The sequence below is a fragment of the Pseudophryne corroboree genome, chromosome 6 (assembly GCF_028390025.1).
Source record: "Pseudophryne corroboree isolate aPseCor3 chromosome 6, aPseCor3.hap2, whole genome shotgun sequence".
Lineage (NCBI taxonomy): Eukaryota > Metazoa > Chordata > Amphibia > Anura > Myobatrachidae > Pseudophryne > Pseudophryne corroboree.
In genome coordinates, this window is record NC_086449.1 from 12851148 (window position 1) to 12868028 (window position 16881).

General features: G+C 47.1%; 1 protein-coding gene across 1 annotated transcript in view; it reads left to right on the top strand.

The window, feature by feature from the left end:
• Nucleotides 1–16881, top strand: part of LOC134934765 (alpha-2,8-sialyltransferase 8F-like) — a 76258-nt gene that overhangs the window by 37958 nt on the left and 21419 nt on the right. The window contains exon 6 of the mRNA XM_063930130.1: nt 1774–1860. Coding sequence (XP_063786200.1) covers nt 1774–1860 — 87 coding nt within the window. The remainder of the gene's footprint in view (nt 1–1773; nt 1861–16881) is intronic.

Sequence of the window (16881 nt, forward strand, 5' to 3'; positions counted from 1 at the left end):
CAAAAAATGCAAAATCATGCACTTGAGTCTCAAAAACCCTAAGGCTAAATATAGTATCAATGATACTGTAATGGAAACTACTGAGGAGGAAAGGGATTTAAGAGTCACTATTTCAAGTGACTTAAAGGCAGGAAAGCAATGTAACAAAGCGATGAGGAAGGCTAGTCAGATGCTTGGTTGCATAGCGAGAGGAATCAGTAGCAGGAAAAGAGAAGTAATAATGCCACTGTATAGGTCATTGGTACCGCCCCATCTGGAATACTGTGTCCAGTTCTGGAGACCATATCTCCAGAAAGATATATATACATTAGAGAGTGTACAAAGAAGGGCAACTAAAATGGTGCACGACCTACATCACAAAACTTACCCGGAAAGGCTGAAAGATCTTAACATGTATAGCTTGAAGGAGAGAAGGGAAAGGGGGGACATGATAGAAACTTTCAAATATACCAAGGGTTTTAACAAAGTTCAGTAGGGAAACATTCTTCAAAGGTATAGAAGTATTAGAACTCGAGGATATACACTGAGACTGGAGGGAGGGAGGTTCAGGGGAAATTTAATGAAAAAAAAAAAACTTCATAGAAAGGGTAGTGGATAAGTGGAATAACCTCCCATCAGAGGTGGTAGAGGCTAAGACTGTAGAGCAATTTAAACATGCTTGGGATAGGCATATGAAAATCCTTACACAGAATTAAGGTTCAAAAAGGGTTGAGATTACCTAAAGGATAAAAAAAGGGGGCAGACTAGATGGGCCAAGTGGTTCTTATCTGCCATCAAATTCTATGTTTCTATACATACACCACACACATTAGCTGTTCTACCCGTTCTTCATTTCTGATTTTCACGGTTGTACATATAAATGAGTGTTAAAAATCTGTTAAATCTATAGAGATGTAAATTTGAGACATCTTCATGTAAGTAAATATTAATCCATGGTTCTTGGTGTTACACGAGGAGCACCAGTAGCAGATACGGTAAAAAGTGATGGGACCATTTTTGTAGTTTCTACACACTGGAGGTGCAATCCAAATTTTGATCCGATTGTCCATTTGTGTATTATCGTTCATGCAACGCAAGCCACGCATCGGTAATGACGTCATTATGTCAACCCCCTGTTCATCCCCTTAGGGGAGGTTTATTAAAATTATAATTACGTTGATTTCCTATTTCCCACCTGCAGAATACCTATGTTACATTTCATCTTCCTAACATATCGGGAAGTAAGAAAATTAGTGATGAGTAAGTGATTGAGTGAGTGAGGGCTGTTGCATTTATCGCACAGATTTATAGCACAGATACCCGGCACTCCTGGACAGTAGTTAGCAGCTTGTTCTGGTGCTTGATACCACGGACAAAAGATTGGCACACAAACCAACACAGGAAACTTAAATGAAAGTCAAAGTTTCTGAGGCCTTTACTCTCTTTCGTCAGGACAATAAGGCAATAAAACAATGACATACCTCTATAGATTCTGTACACTACATGTATAAAGGTATGTCACATCTATAAAGGTATATCATTGTATTATTGCCCTGTTGTCCTGGGCAGCTCCATCAGCCCTATTGTTAATCCACCCCTACCTGCTGCAAAGTTAACTTGTTACTTTTTTGCTTTGCTCTCTATTCAAAATAAGCCCCAGTGTACATCTGTATTATTAATAGTTGGGTCATTGTAACGATTGGGCTCTAGCGATCACTGAGTACTCCACATTCACAGATCGGAAGAGAACAATGCACTCACAGCCCGGTATCGCCCCTATTTTTTTATTTCCAGGTTGAATTTACCTCCGTTGAATGTTACAGATGATGTCGGCACAAAGACAGATCTTGTTTCTGCAAACCCCACTATCCTAATAGACAGGTAAGTGTGCTAGGTTTCTTCCTATACTGTATATACAATGTACAAACTTGTATTTAATTATTAATTGACATTCTGTATACATTCAATATGCGTGAGATAGGAGAATTGTAGCACTAAGGATAGGCAGTTAAAAGACACCTTAAGTGTGCCATGATCTGTCTGGTTGAGCATTCTGGGAATTAAGGTTTGACGGTTAAAGAACCAGAGCATAGGCCTGGAATATATACAGTAGTTTTCACTGATCTCCCGTTGCAATTTAAAAACATACCGACAGTGTGGCGAGCGCAAATGAGCCCGGTGGTGCGCTACACGCGCCATGCTAATTTATTCTCCCTCCAGGGGGGGTCGTGGACCCCCACAAGGGAGAATAAGTGTCGGTATGCTGGCTGTCGGGATGCCAGCGCCGGTATACTGTGCGCCGGGATCCCAAGAGCCGGCATACTGAAGACCACCCGCTACATCTGTACGCACAATCTGATCTATGCAGTAATTGCAATCTTAGAGATGTCACTGTTACAAGGGGAGGAAGTGAATTTGCTGATTGTCAGGATACCGGCTGTCAGGAGATCGACAAATACCGGCAGTTGGAATGCCGACCGCCGGCCAAAATCCGCACTTGGGTAGTGGTCCACGCCACCACCGGAGGGGGAATATAACTCTATGGCTACCTAAAGTTGCCACTGGGCCCAAAGCATGGTCAGCGCAATGAGCCTGTGAGGGTACACACTGCGTTCGCCACCGGTATTCCATCTGTTGGGATCCCGGCGTCGCTCTCCTGACTGCCGGGATCCCAACAGATGGGATCTCATTCTGATCTCGTTACAAGTTTTCTGCTCTTCTATTAAATGACCCTGGAGACTAGAGCAACATTGTCAGGCCCTTACCCGGATATTTAGCCAACATTTTTGATGTAGGAATGGGCGGAAGTAATCAGTAGGAAGGAGAGTCGGCGTGCATCAGTGGAGTGGAGAGTATGGGTTGGAGTGTAAAGATAGATAAGGTCAGAGGTGTAAATAGTAGAGGAATGAGTGAGGGATTTGTAAGTGACTGTGAAAAGCTTGAAGTGGATATAGAAGGGGAAGGGGAGCCAGTGAAGGGATAGTAAGAGAGGGGAGGTGGATGTAGAGCGCTTGGTGAGGACGATGAGCCGGGCAGGACCATAGATTGGAGAGGACAGAGGTGGTAGTCAGGGAGGACAGATAGGAGAAGATTACAGTTTAATCTGTAGGTGATCAGTGAGTAGATGAGGGTCTTAGTAGCAAATTACACAGTGATAACCTTCTGTAACTAGGAACACTAAACTGGTATATTGTTGACACTTGCAGTTGTTGAGAGCCTTGGTTAGCATAATGGTGGCACTAATGAAACAGAGGCAGTTTAAGAGAGGAGAGCGCCCATGTGCAGGCTTCGATCAGGCCTCTTTCTCTCTGGCGGTGCAGTAGACCCTGGCATTGTGCCTGAGTCCACTGCACAAGCGCAGGTCTCCAGGTACATGGCACCCGCATGTTGTTCCTGGAGGACAAGGCCGGACTACCCATCTGGATCTTCTGGGCTGGTCTGGTCACACAAAGAGCCGGAAAGGCCGTGGGCAGCGCAGCTTCTGGCTCTCTATTTTGTCCTCCCACCACCCAAAGTGCCTGTTCCAAAAGAAAGTTGGAGGTGTACGCGCTCTCCCTTTCACATGCACATTAATGGCAGGGCTGAAAAGTGGCCCAAATCCATCCCTGCCGGAGGACATGTCTATTGTGAATATGCAATTCACCAGGGAAATAGCCACGGCAGCCATTTTTCCAGAGATTTCTGCAGCATCGGGCTGATTGGTGGAAATTATAATAATATGGGTACAAGATGTGCCGAGTGTGGGGCCCATGGACACCTTGCACCCATTATCCATATGCCAGTGTAATGAAACTCTACATGGCTGCCATATAATAGTGCCCTAGATAATATTTTGCCCCATAGTAGTGCCCTAATTTATTATATGAATGTCACAACTGAGGGCCTGAGCTGACGGAAGGCAGCCTCAGTTGTAGGGGCTGAGATGTACCGGAACCTGGGAGGTTGTATCAGACCCCTGGACATGTAAGTAACATGAAGAGAAACCGCCCGAAGGCGTGACCACGACAACTTGAGTAAAAGTCAATGATATTTATTTATGACAAACTCCATGCATCACAGTAGCAGTAAAAAGAAACATAAAACTCAGCAGAGAAATAATAATACAGTTCCTGGGTACTACAGGGTGGCAGGGGCCACAGAGCTCTGGTGGTATGAGACAGTTCTTATTATCTGCAAGTTGGAAAGTCCTTACCAGGCTCAACTGTAGCAATGAGGAAAGCCCAGGGTCGTACCAGCTGGTGTTCCAGGGAAAGCTGGACTGCTGTAGATAAAATACTGCTGTGGGTACTGGTTAGAACCAGACAGGTGTTGGCACAGAGTGGATACTGGCTGGAACCAGTTAAATAATAAATAAAGCTTGAGAGCGATGCAATATAGATGAAATGTAGAATTTGAGAGCGGAGAAATAATAATACCGGTGGAGAGTGGTAAACTGCAGAAAGGACACCGGCCATTTAAGAGAAGCTGTACACTGCTGGAAGCTGAGCTGGAAGCAGGTGATGTAGCTGGAAACAGGTGAGTCCAGAATGGATCGGAGAGTCAGGCTACACCGCAGATGGAATGCTGGTGCGGGTCTCTGTAGTGGAAGGATTGACATAGGAGCTGGAACCTGGAAGACAATCACAGGAGAGAGACAAACTGGAACTAGGTTTGACAACCAAAGCACTGACGCCTTCCTTGCTCAGGCACAACCTATTTATACCTGCAGCAAGGAAGGCATTGGCTAGGCAATTATGCAAATTAATACTACTGACAACGGATTGGTAGGAAAGATCAGCTGACAGAATCCAAGATGGCTGCGCCCATGCAGACACTTGGAGGGAAGTTTGGATTGTAATCCATGTGGTCTGGAAAACAGTAATGGCGGTGCCGGCCACCGGAGACAGGAGACGTCAGGCTGACAGATGCACATCCGACCATGCGGACACAGCGAAGGCCGCGGCAGACGTAATCGCCACTCTGAATGCAGAAGCTCTGGGATGGCGGCGGAGGCCGCGGGAGACGCCATGCCAGATGTATAAGGCGTTACTGTGACTGCGTCCAGAGAGACAGGAGAGGATGCGGGAATGTGCACATCAGGATGACAGATGGGATCCGGTCCTGGAGCGCTGAGCCAGCCTTAGAAGGCATCTGATAGGTAAGAAATGGCGTCCAGATACCCGGATCGTGACAGCACCCCCCCCCCCCCTTTAGGAGTGGCCCCAGGACACTTCTTTGGCTTTTGAGGAAACTTGGAATGGAATCTCCGGACCAAGGCAGGAGCATGGACATCAGAAGCATTGGTCCAAGAACGTTCCTCAGGGCCATAACCCTTCCAGTCAATAAGATACTGAAGTTGACCGTAACGGTGACGTGAGTCCAGGATCTTGGCTACTTCATACTCAACGCCTCGTTGAGTTTGGACTTTCGGAGTTGGAGGAAGTGAGGAATGAAACCGATTCAAGATTAGCGGTTTCAACAGGGAAACATGGAATGTCCTGGGTATTTTTAAGAAGGGAGGCAACTGGAGTCTGTAAGCAACAGGATTGATGACTTGATCAATTTTAAAAGGACCGATGTAGCGAGGTGCAAACTTCATACTGGGAACTCTTAACCTCAAATTCTTCGTGGATAACCATACCCGATCACCCACCTTGAGAGCAGGAACTGCTCGACGCTTCATATCCGCAAACTTCTTGTACCTGAACGATGCCTTGAGCAGAGCAGATCGTACGCTCTTCCAGATATTGGCAAACTGATGCAAGGTGATATCCACTGCGGGAACAGAAGTTGCTGGAAGCGGTTGGAACTCAGGGACTTTAGGGTGGAATCCAAAGTTGGTGAAGAATGGTGTTGAAGAAGATGAAGAATGATACTGGTTGTTATGACAGAACTCGGCCCAGGGAAGTAATTGAACCCAGTCATCTTGAGAGGAGGACACATAGATGCGGAGGAAGGACTCCAAGTCCTGATTCACCCTCTCAGTTTGACCATTGGTCTGAGGATGGTAAGCCGTGGAAAACTTTAGCTTGACTTGGAGGACTTGACATAAACTTCGCCAGAATTTGGCTGTGAATTAAACTCCTCGATCTGAGATAATTTCTTCTGGAAGACCGTGGAGTCGAAAGATCTCTTGTATGAATACTTGAGCCAACTTGGAAGCTGACGGAAGACCGGTGAGAGGAATGAAGTGTGCCATCTTGGTGAACCGGTCAACTACCACCCAGTTGGTATTAAACTTGTTGCACATGGGTAGGTCTGTTATGAAATCCATCGACAAATGGGTCCATGGTCGACGGGGAACAGATAGTGGAACCAGTTGCCCCGCAGGCGACTGGCGGGATACTTTATGTTGAGCACACTTTGGGCAAGATGCAATAAACTCCAAAACGTCCTTTTTCAGAGTTGGCCACCAATAGGACCTAGAGATAAACTCCAGGGTTTTTTGGATACCTGTATGTCCGGCAAAGCGGGAAGCATGGGCCCAATGCATGAGCTTCTTCCTTAGTGTCGGCTTCACAAAACTTTTCCCTGATGGGGGCGTAGAGTCCATCCCTACCGTGGAGAATGCCAACGGATTTATAATAGGATGCTTGTCTGAAGACTCTGACTCATTTTCTTGCTCCCATGAGCGGGAAAGGGCATCGGCCTTGCGATTCTGAGAACCCGGACAGAACTGGAGTTTAAAGTCGAACCTGGAAAAGAAAAGTGCCCATCTGGCCTGACGAGGGTTGAGACATTGTGCGCCTTTCAGATATAGAAGGTTCTTGTGGTCTGTAAGGATGGTGATTGAATGAGAAGCTCCCTCCAACAGATATCTCCACTCCTCTAGAGCGAGCTTGATGGCTAGCAACTCCTGGTCGCCAATGGCATAGTTGCGCTCCGCTGGGCAGAACTTCCGTGAGAAGAAACTGCAAGGATGTAAATGGCCATCTTTAGCCCTCTGAGATAACACCGCTCCTACTCCAACGGAGGAGGCATCCACCTCTAAGATGAAAGGAGAGTCGATGTCAGGCTGTTTCAGGACAGGCGCAGAGACGAACCTCTGTTTTAAAAGATGAAAAGCTTGCATGGCTTCGTCAGACCACTTGGACGGGTTAGCACCCTTCTTGGTGAAAGCAGTAATAGGCGCCACAATGGTGGAAAAGTCTCGTATAAACTTTCGGTAATAATTGGCGAACCCTAAGAACCTCTGGACCCCTTTGAGGGTTAAGGGTACCGGCCAATTCTGGATTGCTTGTAGTTTCTCAGGATCCATCTCTAGTCCGGAACCGGACACAATGTACCCTAGAAACGGAATGGACTTGACTTCAAAGACGCATTTCTCTAATTTGCAATAGAGATGATTGACACGGAGACGGGACAGAACCTCCTTTACCCAAAAACGATGTTCCTCCAAATTGTTGGCAAAAATGAGGATATCATCTAGATAGACCACGACATGACGGTATAGAATGTCTCTGAAAATCTCATTGACGAAATGCTGGAAGACAGCTGGAGCATTGCTCAATCCGAAGGGCATGACGAGGTACTCATAATGTCCGTCACGGGTGTTAAATGCGGTCTTCCACTCGTCACCCTCACGGATCCGGATGAGATTGTATGCACCTCTCAAGTCCAGCTTTGTAAAGATGGTAGCTCCGCTAACTCTGTCAAAGAGCTCAGTAATCAGGGGTAAAGGATAACGGTTCTTGATGGTAATGTCGTTCAAACCTCTGTAGTCGATGCACGGCCGCAGACCACCATCTTTCTTTTTTACAAAAAAGAAGCCTGCGCCGGCTGGAGAAGAAGAAGGTCGAATGAACCCCTTTGCTAGGTTCTCTTTAATGTATTCCTCCATAGAATGCGTCTCAGGCAGAGACAACGGATAAGTTCGGCCTCGAGGTGGAACCTTCCCTGGAACGAGATCAATCGGGCAGTCCCATTCTCTATGAGGAGGAAGGATATCAGCAGAAGCTTTACTGAACACATCCGTGAAATCTTGATATGGAGGAGGTGGAACATCAGACGACCTGGGGGAGGAAGAACAGACAGGCAACACTTTAAACAAACATGTCTCAGCACAGGAGGGACCCCATGCCAGAATTTGCGTAGTCGTCCAATCAATTGTAGGATTGTGAAGACGGAGCCATGGATGGCCCAGGACCACAGGATGTGTGGCTCTTGGAATCACTAAAAGTGAAATAAGTTCGGAATGAAGAACTCCCACTCTCAGACGAACTGGTAGAGTCCTTAGAGCAATAACAGTATCAAAAATTTTACTGCCATCCACGGCAGTTAAGGAAAAGGAGGAAGGAAGTCTCTCGGTGGGTAGGGACCACCGTTTAACATAGGCTTCAGTAATAAAGTTCCCAGCTGCTCCGGAATCCAGGAGGGCAATGACGTTCTGATAACGTTGAGCAACTTGAAGCGAGACTGGGAGATTACAATCTTGAGGAGATGGAGAGGAGATCATTACTCCTAGCCGGCCCTCTCCTTGGCGAGCTAGGATTTGGAGTTTCCCGGACGTTTGGGACAGGCATTAATAGTGTGAGACGGAGCTGCACAATACAGACAAAGAGACTCAGAGAGACGTCTTCGGCGCTCAGCAGGAGTTAAACGGGAACGGCCAATTTGCATGGGTTCATCTTTAGTTGGTGACAGTTGGCGAGGAGGAGGAGCAGAAGATTTTGGAGCAGATGATCTTCCACGCTCAGTTGCTCTCTCTCTGAAACGTAAGTCAACTTTCGTACAAAGTGAGATTAGCTCATCTAACTTGGAGGGTAAGTCTCTGGTAGCTAACTCCTCTTTAATACGCTCGGATAAACCATGCCAGAATGCAGCATACAGGGCCTCGTCGTTCCATGCCAGTTCAGATGCCAGGATCTGGAACTGTATAAGATATTGTCCTACAGTACGTGATCCCTGGCGTAAACGGAGAATCTCAGACGAAGCTGAAGTTACCCGGCCTGGCTCGTCGAAGATGCGCCTGAATGTTGACACGAATGCTGTGTAAGAAGATAGCAGGGTGTCGGACCTCTCCCATAACGGTGATGCCCAGTCAAGGGCTGAGCCACTGAGAAGAGAGATGATGTAGGCAATTTTTGTATGGTCACTGGGAAAATTGCCAGGTTGTAGCTCAAACTGAATCTCACACTGGTTGAGAAATCCCCTGCAGAATCTTGGAGATACGTCAAATTTTGCTGGCGTTGGAAGATGAAGACGTGGAGCAGAAACGGGTAAGGTGGGTGGGGTTATAGTTGGAGTCACTGTGGTTGACGCCCCAGATGCGTCTGATCCACGGAGAGTTGTCTGAATCCCATCCAGCCGAGTAGAGAGATCCTGGAGACAGCGGATGATGTGGCCCTGTGCAGCCTCCTGATGTTCAAGTCGGGCTGCCAGTTCTTGCATCGGCCTGGCCGCTTGATCCTGGTCTCCGGCTGGATTCATTTGGTCAGTGCTTACTGTCACAACTGAGGGCCTGAGCTGACGGAAGGCAGCCTCAGTTGTAGGGGCTGAGATGTACCGAAACCTGGGAGGTTGTATCAGACCCCTGGACATGTAAGTAACATGAAGAGAAACCGCCCGAAGGCGTGACCACGACAACTTGAGTAAAAGTCAATGATATTTATTTATGACAAACTCCATGCATCACAGTAGCAGTAAAAAGAAACATAAAACTAAGCAGAGAAATAATAATACAGTTCCTTGGTACTACAGGGTGGCAGGGGCCACAGAGCTCTGGTGGTATGAGATAGTTCTAATTATCTGCAAGTTGGAAAGTCCTTACCAGGCTCAACTGTAGCAATGAGGAAAGCCCAGGGTCGTACCAGCTGGTGTTCCAGGGAAAGCTGGACTGCTGTAGATAAAATGCTGCTGTGGGTACTGGTTAGAACCAGACAGGTGTTGGCACGGAGTGGATACTGGCTGGAACCAGTTAAATAATAAATAAAGCTTGAGAGCGATGCAATATAGATGAAATGTAGAATTTGAGAGCGGAGAAATAATAATACCGGTGGAGAGTGGTAAACTGCAGAAAGGACACCGGCCCTTTAAGAGAAGCTGTACACTGCTGGAAGCTGAGCTGGAAGCAGGTGATGTAGCTGGAAACAGGTGAGTCCAGAATGGATCGGAGAGTCAGGCTACACCGCAGATGGAATGCTGGTGCGGGTCTCTGTAGTGGAAGGATTGACACAGGAGCTGGAACCTGGAAGACAATCGCAGGAGAGAGACAAACTGGAACTAGGTTTGACAACCAAAGCACTGACGCCTTCCTTGCTCAGGCACAACCTATTTATACCTGCAGCAAGGAAGGCATTGGCTAGGCAATTATGCAAATTAATACTACTGACAACGGATTGGTAGGAAAGATCAGCTGACAGAATCCAAGATGGCTACGCCCATGCAGACACTTGGAGGGAAGTTTGCATTGTAATCCATGTGGTCTGGAAAACAGTAATGGTGGCGCCGGCCACCGGAGACAGGAGACGTCAGGCTGACAGATGCACATCCGACCACGCGGACACAGCGGAGGCCGCGGCTGACGTAATCGCCACTCTGAATGCAGAAGCTCAGGGACGGCGGCGGAGGCCGCGGGAGACGCCATGCCAGATGTATAAGGCGTTACTGTGACTGCGTCCAGAGAGACAGGAGAGGATGCGGGAATGTGCACATCAGGATGACAGATGGGATCCGGTCCTGGAGCGCTGAGCCAGCCTTAGAAGGCATCTGATAGGTAAGAAATGGCGTCCTGATACCCGGATCGTGACAATGAACCATTGTAGTTCCCTAGTCTACATGATGTCACACTATATGTCTGCCATTACTCACTATACCACACAGTACCTCCAACTCACATCATGACATGCAGTGTCCCCAGTTCATATTATGCCACATTACAGTGCCCTCTGTTCATACTGTGCCACATTACAGTGCCCTTCAGATCAAATTGTCATGTTAGAGTGCCCTAGCTTATATTATGCCACATTAAAGTGCCCCAGTCCTTATTACATTATATTATAATGCCCTCCACATTACTATGAGCAGATCAGATTATGACACATTACAGTGCCCTCTTACCATTATAACAGCCACTACTCTCTTCTAACTGAACATGTAATGTCACACAATACAGACGGGGCAATTGATCAGACCCAATTGCTTATCAGGCAAATGTGGGAAACTGGTATCCAACTATATAACCTGGGTCCAGGCCCCCGAAACCTCTTGGCCCCATAGCAATGCACCCCTTGCATTCACTATAGCTACTAGTGATAAGCGGGTTCGGTTTTTGAGAAACCGACCCCCCCCCCAACTTCACTCTTTTTACACGGGTCCGAACCATACTCGGATTCTCCCGTATGGCTCGGTTAACCCGAGCGCGCCCGAACGTTATCATCCCGCTGTCGGATTCTCGCGAGATTCGTATTCTATATAAGCAGCCGCGCGTCACCGCCATTTTCACACGTGCATTGAGATTGATAGGGAGAGGACGTGGCTGGCGTCCTCTCTGTACTAATACGAGACAGTTGGTTGATCTGATTGCTTTTTTTATTTTACTATAATTGTGGGGAGGATTGGGGAGCAGCTGATAGGAGGAGTACAGTGCAGAGTTTTGCTGATAAGTGACCACCAGTTTTTTATCCGTTCTCTACCTGAAAAAAACGCTCCATACCATATCTGTGCTCAGTGTGCTGCATGATATATCTGACTGTGCTGAGTGCTCACACTGCTTAATTGTGGGGACTGGGGAGCAGCTATAGCAGGAGTACAGTGCACAGTTTTGCTGACAGTGACCACCAGTATACGTTTGTCTGCCTGAAAAACACTCCTGTGTTGGCTTTTTTTAATACTAGTAGTTTAGCAGTTTGCTGACAGTGTCCACGAGGTCCATTATACTGTATATAACAGTACGGTAGGACACTGCTGTACCTACCTCTGTGTCATCACTCGTCATCCATTAATAAGTATACTATCCATCCATCTACATTGTATACCTGTGGTGGCTTTTTTTTATACTAGTTTAGCAGTTTGCTGACAGTGTCCACAAGGTCCATTATACTGTATATAGCAGTACGGTAGGCCACTGCTGTACCTACCTCTGTGTCGTCACTCGTCATCCATTAATAATAATAAGTATACTATCCATCCATCTACATTGTATACCTGTGGTGGCTTTTTTTTATACTAGTATAGCAGTTTTCTGACAGTGTCCACCAGGTCCATTTATTATACTGTATATAGCAGTACGGTAGGCCAATGCTGTACCTACCTCTGTGTCATCACTCGTCATCCATTAATAAGTATACTATCCATCCATCTACATTGTATACCTGTGGTGGCTTTTTTTCTTTATACTAGTTTAGCAGTTTGCTGACAGTGTCCACCAGGTCCATTATACTGTATATAGCAGTACGGTAGGCCACTGCTGTACCTACCACTGTATCGTCACTTGTCATCCATAAGTATACTATCCATCCATCTACATTGTATACCTGTGGTGGCTTTTTTTTTATACTAGTGGCAAAGAATGGCTGAGGCCCTGGCCTATGTTCATGGCTAGTGGTTCAGCTTCACATGAGGGTGGAAGCACTCATCCTCTCGCAAGAAAAACTTAAGCTGGCAAAAGCACAGCAAAGAACTGTGCGTTCTTCTAAATCACAAATCCCCAAGGAGAGTCCAATTGTATCGGTTGCGATGCCTGACCTTCCCAACACTGGACGGGAAGAGCTTGCGCCTTCCACCATTTGCACGCCCCCTGCAAGTGCTGGAAGGAGCACCCGCAGTCCAGTACCTGATAGTGAAATTGAAGATGTCAGTGTTTAAGTACACCAGGATGAGGATATGGGTTTTGCTGGTGTTGGGGAGGAAATTGACAAGGAGGATTCTGATGGTGTGGTGGTTTGTTTAAGTCAGGCACCCGGGGAGACACCTGTTGTCCGTGGGAGGAATATGGCCATTGACATGCCTGGTCAAAATACAAAAAAAAATCAGCTCTTCGGTGTGGAATTATTTCAACACAAATGCAGACAACAGGTGTCAAGCCGTGTGTTGCCTTTGTCAAGCTGTAATAAGTAAGGGTAAGGACGATAACCACCTCGGAACATCCTTCCTTATACGTCACCTGCAGCGCATTCATCATAAGTCAGTGACAAGTTCAAAAACTTTGGGTGACAGCGGAAGCAGTCCACTGACCAGTAAATCCCTTCCGCTTGTAACCAAGCTCCTGCAAACCACACCACCAACTCCCTCAGTGTCAATTTCCTCCTTACCCAGAAAAGCCAATAGTCCTGCAGGCCATGTCACTGGCAAGTCTGACGAGTCCTCTCCTGCCTGGGATTCCTCCGATGCATCCTTGAGTGTAGCGCCTACTGCTGCTGGCGCTGCTGTTGTTGCTGCTGGGAGTCGATCGTCATCCCAGAGGGGAAGTCGGAAGACCACTTGTACTACTGTCCAACAGTTCTTTGCGAGGAAGATGAAATATCACAGCAGTCATCCTGCTGCAAAGCAGATAACTGAGGCCTTGGCAGCCTGGGCGGTGAGAAACATGGTTCCGGTATCCATCGTTAATGCAGAGCCAACTATAGACTTGATTGAGGTACTGTGTCCCCGGTACCAAATACCATCTAGGTTCCATTTCTCTAGGCAGGCGATACCGAAAATGTACACAGACCTCAGAAAAAGACTCACCAGTGTCCTAAAAAATTCAGTTGTACCCAATGTCCACTTAACCATGGACATGTGGACAAGTGGAGCAGGGCAGACTCAGGACTATATGACTGTGACAGCCCACTGGGTAGATGTATTGCCTCCCGCTGCAAGAACAGCAGCGGCGGCACCAGTAGCAGGATCTCGCAAACGCCAACTCATTCCTAGGCAGGCTACGCTTTGAATCACCGCTTTCCAGAATACCCACACAGCTGAAAACCTCTTCCGGCAACTTAGGAAGATCATCGCAGAATGGCTTACCCCAATTGGACTCTCCTGGGGATTTGTGACATCGGACAACGCCATCAATAATGTGCGTGCATTACATCTGGGCAAATTCCAGCACGTCCCATGTTTTGCACATACCTTGAATTTGGTGGGGCGGAATTATTTAAAAAACGACAGGAGTGTGTAAGAGATGCTGTCTGTGGCCCAAAGAATTGCGGGCCACTTTCGGCATACAGGCACCGCGTACAGAAGACTGGAGCACCAACAAAAATACCTGAAGCAAGAGGTGGTAACGAGGTGGAATTCAACCCTCTATATGGTTCAGAGGATGGAGGAGCAGCAAAAGGCCATTCAAGCCTATACATCTGGCCACGATATAGGCAAAGGAGGTGGAATGCACCTGTCTCAAGCGCAGTGGAGCATGAATTTAACAATGTGCAAGGTTCTGCAACCCTTTAAACTTGCCACACGTGAAGTCAGTTCAGACACTGCCAGCCTGAGTCAGGTCATTCCCCTCATCAGGCTTTTGCAGAAGAAGCTGGAGACATTGAAGGAGGAGCTAAAACAGAGCGATTCCGCTAGGCATGTGGGACTTGTGGATGGAGCCCTTCATTCGCTTAACCAGGATTCACGGGGGGTCAATCTGTTGAAATCAGAGCACTACATTTTGGCCACCGTGCTCGATCCTAGATTTCAAACCTATATTGTATCTCTCTTTCCGGCAGACACAAGTCTACAGGGGTTCAAAGACCTGCTGGTGAGAAAATTGTCAAGTCAACCGGAATGTGACCCATCAACAGCTCCTCCATCACATTCTCCCGCAACTGGGGGTACGAGGAAAAGGCTAAGAATTCCGAGCCCACCCGCTGGCGGTGATGCAGGGCAGTCTGGAGAGAGTGCTGACACCTGGTCCGGACTGAAGGACCTGCCAACGATTACTGGCATGTCGTCTACTGCCACTGCATATGATTCTCTCACCATTGAAAGAATGGTGGAGGATTATATGAGTGACCGCATCCAAGTAGGCCCGTCAGACAGTCCGTACGTATACTGGCAGGAAAAAGAGGCAATTTGGAGGCCCTTGCAGAAACTGGCTTTATTCTACCTAAGTTGCCCTCCCTCCAGTGTGTACTGCGAAAGAGTGTTTAGTGCAGCGGCTCACCTTGTCAGCAATCGGCGTACGAGGTTACTTCCAGAAAATGTGGAGAAGATGATTTTCATTAAAATGAATTTAAATCAGTTCCTCTGTGGAGACATTCACCAGCAGCAATTGCCTTCAGAAAGTACAGGGGGACCTGAGATGGTGGATTCCAGTGGGGACAAATTAATAATCTGTGAGGAGGGGGATGTACACAGTGAAAGGGGTGATGAATCGGACGATGATGATGAGGTGGACATCTTTCCTCTGTAGAGCCAGTTTGTGCAAGGAGAGATTGATTGGTTCCTTTTTGGTGGAGGCTCAAATCAACCAGTCATTTCAGTCACAGTCGTGTGGCAGACCCTGTCGCTGAAATGATGGGTTCGTTAAAGTGCGCATGTCCTGTTTATACAACATAAGGGTGGGTGGGAGGGCCCAAGGACAATTCCATCTTGCACCTCTTTTTTCTTTCATTTTTCTTTGCATCATGTGCTGTTTGGGGAGTATTTTTTTGAAGAGCCATCCTGCCTGACACTGCAGTGTCACTCCTAGATGGGCCAGGTGTTTGTGTCGGCCACTTGTGTCGCTGAGCTTAGTCACACAGCTACCTCATTGCGCCTCTTTTTTTCTTTGCATCATGTGCTGTTTGGGGACTATTTTTTTCAAGTGCCATCCTGTCTGACACTGCAATGCCACTCCTAGATGGGCCAGGTGTTTGTGTCGGCCACTAGGGTCGCTTAGCTTAGTCACACAGCTACCTTATTGCGCCTCTTTTTTTCTTTGCATCATGTGCTGTTTGGGGACTATTTTTTTGAAGTGCCATCCTGTCTGACACTGCAATGCCACTCCTAGATGGGCAAGGTGTTTGTGTTGGCCACTAGGGTCGCTTAGCTTAGTCACACAGCTACCTTATTGCGCCTCTTTTTTTCTTTGCATCATGTGCTGTTTGGGGACTATTTTTTTCAAGTGCCATCCTGTCTGACACTGCAGTGCCATTCCTAGATGGGCCAGGTGTTTGTGTCAGCCAATAGGGTTGCTTAGCTTAGTCACACAGCTACCTCATTGCGCCTCTTTTTTTCTATGCATAATGTGTTGTTTGGGGACTATTTTTTTCAAGTGCCATCCTGTCTGACACTGCAGTGCCACTCCTAGATGGGCCATGTGTTTGTGTCGGCCACTAGGGTCGCTTAGCTTATTCACACAGCTACCTCATTGCGCCTCTTTTTTTCTTTGCATCATGTGCTGTTTGGGGACTATTTTTTTGAAGTGCCATCCTGCCTGACACTGCAGTGCCACTCCTAGATGGGCCAGGTGTTTGTGTCGGCCACTTGTGGCCCTTAGCTTAGCCATCCAGCGAGCTTGGTGCAAATTTTAGGACTAAAAATAATATTGTGAGGTGTGAGGTGTTCAGAATAGACTGGAAATGAGTGGAAATTATGGTTATTGAGGTTAATAATACGATAGGATCAAAATGACCCCAAATTCTATGATTTAAGCTGTTTTTTACTGTTTTTTAAAAAAAACACCTGAATCCAAAACACACCCGAATCCGACAAAAAATTTCCGGTGAGGTTTTGCCAAAACGCGTCCGAACCCAAAACACGGCCGCGGAATCGAACCTAAAACCAAAACACAAAACCCGAAAAATTTCCGGTGCACATCACTAATAGCTACGCCCATGTTCTTAGCTCTTGCAAATATAGTAAAGTTATCTGTAAATGGATAGTCTAGATACAAAATAATAGGGATCATTCCGAGTTGATTGCTTGCTGTCATTTTTCACAGCGCAGTGATCAGGTAACTACTGCGCAGGTGTATGTACCGCAATGGCTACAAAGCAGATCATTGCCGAGTGATGGATTTATCAAAGA